Here is a 6475-nt window from a genome sequence, read left to right as displayed (position 1 = left end):
GATTAGGTCCTATGATGGTGTCCCTTGAATAGATATGTGGACAGAATTGGCATCTGGCTTTGTTGTAAGGATAGGTTCCTGGGTTAGTGTTTTTGTTGTGTGGTGTGTGGTTGCTGGTGAGTATTTGCTTCAGGTTGGGGGGCTGTCTGTAAGTGAGGACTGGTCTGTCTCCCAAGATCTGTGAGAGTGAGGGATCATTTTTCAGGATAGGTTGTAGATCTTTGATGATGCGCTGGAGAGGTTTTAGTCGGGGGTTGAAGATGACGGCTAGGGGCGTTCTGTTACTTTCTTTGTTGGGCCTGTCCTGTAGTAGGTGACTTCTGGGTATTCTTCTGGCTCTGTCAATCTGTTTCTTGACTTCAGCAGGTGGGTACTGTAGTTGTAAGAACGCTTGGTAGAGATCTTGTAGGTGTTTGTCTCTGTCTGAGGGGTTGCAGTAAATGCGGTTGTATCTTAGAGCTTCGCTGTAGACAATGGATCATGTGGTGTGGTCTGGATGAAAGCTGGAGGCATGTAGGTAAGTACAGTGGTCAGTAGGTTTCCGGTATAGGGTGGTGTTTATGTGACCATCGCTTATTAGCACTGTAGTGTCCAGGAAGTGGATCTCTTGTGTGGACTGGTCCAGGCTGAGGTTGATGGTGGGATGGAAATTGTTGAAATCATGGTGGAATTCCTCAAGGAGTTACACTACTCTGTGTTGTAGGGAAAGCCTTCTGAAGCATGATATCACACAGGATGAAAGAGGCAGTGGATGTAAAGATTAGAGAAGAACAAGCTGGATTCAGGTACAAGAGATCCTGGTGTAGATCAGATATTTAAACTGAAGATAATCATCAGAGGATGTATAGAATGGTAGCCTCCCCCTCAGCTCCCCCACCCCATCATCAGTTTCAATGATTTTCAAAGTTATCTGATAGGCTGCATAGACATACATTGTGGAATATTCTTCAGACCTATAGAATCCCAGCTAAAGTTGTCAACATCATTAAGGCCATATATATATTCCTCATACAACTCACTTGACCTTTCCAAGCCTTAGTTAAAATTGATTAATATTTGAAAAGCCCTGTCAAAGGGAAGATATTACGCTAAAGTGTGCAGTATTATTTTTATTTTATTGCAATTATTGAACCAAGGGAGGTTGTGGAATCCCTGTCACTGGAGGTTTTGAAGAGCAGGTTAGATAAACATCTGTCAGGGATGGTCTAGGTTTAGTTGGTCCTACGTCAGTGGGGGAGAGGGGCAGGAAGATGGACTAGATGTCCTCTTAAGTCCCTTATAGTCTTACGTTTCTATGATGCTATTTTTTTTCTCTTACAGAGTCACCAAAAGAACCAGAAAGCAACACACTATAAACTCAACCAGGCTTGTAAACAAGAGTGAATTGCCAGGATCCTGACATCTGCCCTGATTTCTGCTCTGTGACCTTGAGCAAAAGATGTGTGAGATCAGTAAAGATACAACAAAGAACTTAACAGAGGTTCACTCAATCCCGCTAGGTCTGGGCCTGGGCAGCATCTCACTGATCACAGTCATCATGAATATTTTGGTCCTATATGCAGTGAAAACAGAAAGAAAGCTGCATACAGTTGGGAACCTGTATATTGTCAGCCTATCAGTCGCAGACCTTATAGTTGGTGCAGCTGTTATGCCGCTGAACATTATGTACCTACTGAATGGCAGATGGGTACTGGGGAGACCAGCCTGTCTGTTCTGGCTCTCAATGGATTATGTAGCCTCCACAGCCTCCATCTTCAGCCTTTTTATATTGTGCATAGATCGTTACCGTTCAGTTCAGCATCCGCTCAAGTATCTCAAGTACCGGACCAAAACTCGAGCATTGGTAATGATTTCTGGAGCTTGGCTGGTTTCTTTTCTGTGGATCATCCCAATTCTAGGCTGGCATGCTTTTGCCAATGATGGGAGATGGCAAGTGAAAGAATGGACCTGTGAAACAGAGTTCTCAAAAGTCACCTGGTTTAAAGTGTTGACGGCCATTGTCAACTTCTATATCCCATCTTTACTGATGTTATGGTTCTATGCAAAAATATACAAGGCTGTCCGGAAACACTATCAGCACCGAGAGCTCATCAATGGATCGTTTCGGTCTTTCTCAGAAAACAAAAGTATACATCATGATAAGGTGCAGGAAAAGCAAAACATTCTCCACAAAAAGCCAAATAAAGGTATAAACACAGGTCTTTTGAAAGGAAGCTCCGTAGACCCTTGCTGCAATGAAAATCTCTACTTCCCTCAGCCCAAAGATATGGGGGCGAAGCTTCAACACAGCAGCTTTGACAAACCCCCAAAGGCTCGCATTACAGAAGGTGACAGCAAGGTAGTAAAACTGAGCTGTTTTCCCCTTGCCATTGCCCAGACTCAGCCAGGATCAGATAAAGTGGGACTGAAGTATGTGTCTGTCAAGAAGGGGCCTTGCTCACAGGCTCCAGAGTTAAGTGACACATCAGATGAGCACACTTTCATGGACGGGGCCTCCTGTAAAAATGATTCCGATCCCACCCCGATCCCAGCAACTTCTAGGGCTGAGGAAAAGACTAACAAAGACTTTGCAGGCCTCAGTTACCTGAAGAGCACCTGGCTGAGACTGCGCACCCAGTCTATGCAAGGGGTGCATGTGAACAGGGAGAGGAAAGCAGCCAAGCAGCTGGGTTGCATAATGGCAGCCTTTATGCTGTGCTGGATTCCCTATTTTGTGCTGTTTATGGTAATAGCCTATTGTCAAAGCTGTTGCAACCACAGTTTCCATATGTTCACTATTTGGCTTGGTTATGTGAACTCCACTTTAAATCCATTCATCTATCCCCTCTGTAATGAGAACTTCAAGAACACGTTCAAAAAGATCCTTCATATTCACTCATAATACCACATCAGGCTGTTTTTATTTGGGGTGGAAAAAAAAGTGAGTCCATGATTTTTCAAAGAAAAAAACTTTCCAGTTTCAAGGGAAATTATGAATGAGGTAGAAAGGCTTTAAAAATGTAATCTGTAGAACTAGCATGTGAAAACAGGAAACACGTATTTACATGACAAATAAGAGCTTTAAAGTTCAAAGTATTTAAAGGGGAACTGGTTTTGACCAGGATTCCTGAAAACTCAGGGCTCAGTCTCAGGACTGCTATGCTAATGTACATATTTTACAGTGAGTAAGACTTCCTCTTTCCATTATGTGGAACATAACTGGAGAGAGAGACAGAAATCTTCAGTGGTTATGAGCTAATTAGATATGGAAAGAAAAAAAGACTTCAGTTTATATGTTCACTCTAATGTCTTCTGTAACTTACTTTTTTTTACGTTAACCTGGGAACATGCTGCTTGTTAAAGGCACTGATCTCCTACAAGATATGGTATTTCATGTAGTCAAAGTATGACACTTGAACTGTTTGAAAATGTACCCTATTTATTTATAAATTCCCCCAGAATCATGCACTTTTAGAGATACCAAGTTGCATTGTCATGTACTATAGAAACCTTTGATATTGTGTTTGTGTTGATTTCCAGCAGCATTGTTCATTTTATTAGAAAAGATATCAGTATTTTTTCTATATGCTAAATATTTTTACCATATTTATAAAGACTTCTCTTCTAGCAAAAGTAACTAGAGTATGGTGGGTTTGAGAATACAATTGTTTCTAAACTTGCACTGTAAAGTAGATGGAGGATAATATACTTTTTCGTCCTTCCTACAACTAGGACATAGCCCTAGCAAGTTCCCCTAAAGCTGGTGCAAATATGCTGCACTACATTAGGTGAACTCTTCACACAAAGCTGCATAAAGCAACTGATCTTTTCAAGGTGGGAAAGTGAATAATTAGAGTACATTTTCCTTTCCCGTCATTTAAGTTTAATTGCATCTTACAAGCCACACTGTAATGGCTAGTACACATTTCCTGAACTAAGCTATGAATGGAACACTTGTGCCAAGAAAACAAACAGCTTGATTTGGAAGGACTGGAGAGGCTTGCAGTCAGAGGTGACACTAACAATCTGACACTTGCCTGTGCATTGGCAGACTCCTTTGCCCCCTATAGCTACAGTGTACCAATAATCCCCAGAACCAGACATACCCTTCCACACAATAGGAATGAACTCTGCCCCAGTGAGTGCATTTAGATATAGATTTCTAAATATGTATTAATTAAAGGTCAGAGGAAGACAATAAAATATAGTTCCTTAGAGCAGTAGTTTTCAACCTGTGGTCCGTGGAGGTCTGCAGATTGTGTCTAAGATTTTCAAAGGGGTATGCACCTCCATTCAAAAAATTTTAGGGATCCGCAAATGAAAAAAGTTTGAGAACCACTGCCTTAGAGAATGTGTATGTGGTGGCATAAGTGAAAGGCCCGCTTACAGCCAGGCTTGAAGTGTACCAGAACAATTACACCAAAATTGGGTCATACGGAGGGTGGGGAGCATTTCTGGACACATTTTATGTGACTATCACATCACACTATGATGAGGGCACATCCTCCCCTGACGGGAATATTTGAAAGAATCTTTGCAAAGAGAATCTCATGTATTGTCCATCCCTTCAGGGTGGCTATTTCCACGTGTACTGAGATGGCTCTTGACCCTCTGCTATTATACTATCCACTTCTATAAGAAATACAGTGACCAGACTACTTTAACAGGTGTAGTCACTGTTGTCAGTGCAGCAGCTGGGAAGGTGCTTCCCAGCACAAGCAGACAGACCCACGCTACCTCTGCTCATGCGAGCGTGCTAAAACTAGCAGCGTGGCTGCAGCAGCACGGGCAGTGGCTTGGGCTAGCTGCCCAAGTACAAACTCGCCTAACCCCCTCAGTATGTACTTGGGCAGCTAGACCAAGTCACTGCAGCCAAAGTGATATTTTTAGTGTGCTAGCTCGAGCAGAGTTAGCACGCATCTGTCTACTGGAGCTGGGACTCATGCCCCCAGCCAATGTGTAGACATACCGGAAAGGTGGGTGTGTGGAGATGAAATATTTATGCATACCCTGCAGTCAGGAAGATGAATGGCCTCATTTTCAGAGCTATCTCCAAAATTCAGTGTAAAGTTTAAAAAGTGGCTGTCCTCCCCACTACTATCCTGGCACGTTTGCCTGCCACAGAGAGCTGTTACTGTTTCCTGATTGACAAACAGGAGGCAGGTGCATTTGACAGTGCTCAATTAGCCTGTATTACAGTACAAGGGGAAGATTGTAGCTTAATGGTTAGAGGGTAGCTGGGAGTAAGGGCTCCTTGGTAGTATTTCCTGCATGGCCACAGACTTACTAAGTGACCTTGCACAACTCAGGACCTCTGTGCCTCACTCTCTTCATGCAAAATGAGTGTTAAGACTTACCTAGCTCACAGGGGTAATGTGTGACTTAAGTAATGAGTGCAGAGTGTTTTGAAATCCTGAGATGAAAGGTGCAATGTAAATGCACGGTATTATCATCCTCCGTCAGTTACCTTATCTGCCTTAAGATCCTTAACACTCTCAGATGTATTTAAAGAACTCAGTATTAAATGAAGATCCATTAAATGTGTACTTTACTAAATGGCTGGCTTGAGGTCCAGAAAACCAAACCTTCCAATGAAAGACAAGCTAAATAGATTGAACTTATCAAAGAGGAGTGTAAGAGGTGACTTGATTGTGCTCTCTAAATATCTACACACAGAGAAGATATCTGATATTAGGGAGCTCTGTAATCTAGCAAAGTCTTAACAAGATACACAGACAGAAGTTGTAGGCAGAAAAATTCAATTTGGAAATGACAGCTTTTTAACAAAAAGAAAAGGAGGACTTGTGGCACCTTAGAGACTAACCAATTTATTTGAGCATAAGCTTTCGTGACCTACAGCTCACTTCAACAGCTGTAGGTCACGAAAGCTTATGCTCAAATAAATTGGTTAGTCTCTAAGATGCCACAAGTCCTCCTTTTCTTTTTGCGAATACAGACCAACACGGCTGTTACTCTGAAACCAGCTTTTTAACAGTGAAAACAACTTTTTAACCATTGGAACAGCTTACCGGGGCATGTAGTAAATTCACCACCACTTGGAGCCTTTCAGTTGATACTGGACGTCTCTCTAAGACATGGGTGGGCAAACTACCTCCTGCGCCACTCTCAGAAGCAGCCGGCACCACATCCCTGAGGCCCGGGGGCGTGCAGAGGGCTCCGTGTGTTGCCCTGGCCTCCAGGCACCGCCCCCCGCAGCTCCCATTGGCCGGGAACAGGGAACCACGGCCAATGGGAGCTTCGGGGGAGGTACCTGGAGGCGTGGCAAGGGCAACACGCAGAGCCCTGTGCCCCTCCCTTCCCCAGGGGCCGCGCAGGGACATGGTTCTGGCTGCTTTGCATCGCAGCGTGGGGCCAGGGCAGGCATACAGGGACCCAGCCCTGGCCCCGGTGCACGCCGCTGCCACCCCAGAGCGCCTTAGGTAAGTGGCGCCAGGCCAGAGCCCAAACCCCTCCTGCACCCCGCTCCCCAACTCCC

General features: G+C 44.0%; 1 protein-coding gene across 1 annotated transcript; it reads left to right on the top strand.

The window, feature by feature from the left end:
* Positions 1 to 1167: 1167 nt before the first annotated feature.
* Positions 1168 to 5766, top strand: HRH1 (histamine receptor H1). Its single transcript, XM_043551514.1, has one exon. It carries the CDS (start codon positions 1439 to 1441, stop codon positions 2879 to 2881), a length of 1443 nt encoding a protein of 480 aa, XP_043407449.1. The 5' UTR covers positions 1168 to 1438; the 3' UTR covers positions 2882 to 5766.
* The last annotated feature ends 709 nt before the right edge of the window (positions 5767 to 6475 follow it).

The sequence above is a fragment of the Chelonia mydas genome, chromosome 7 (genome assembly GCF_015237465.2).
Source record: "Chelonia mydas isolate rCheMyd1 chromosome 7, rCheMyd1.pri.v2, whole genome shotgun sequence".
NCBI classification, from domain to species: Eukaryota; Metazoa; Chordata; order Testudines; family Cheloniidae; genus Chelonia; species Chelonia mydas.
This window is presented reverse-complemented; position numbering and strand designations above follow the sequence as displayed.

What these genes read in the sequence shown, in the direction of transcription:
- HRH1 (XM_043551514.1), top strand. Translation starts at nt 1,439, where the DNA reads ATGTGTGAGATCAGTAAAGATACAACAAAGAACTTAACAGAGGTTCAC.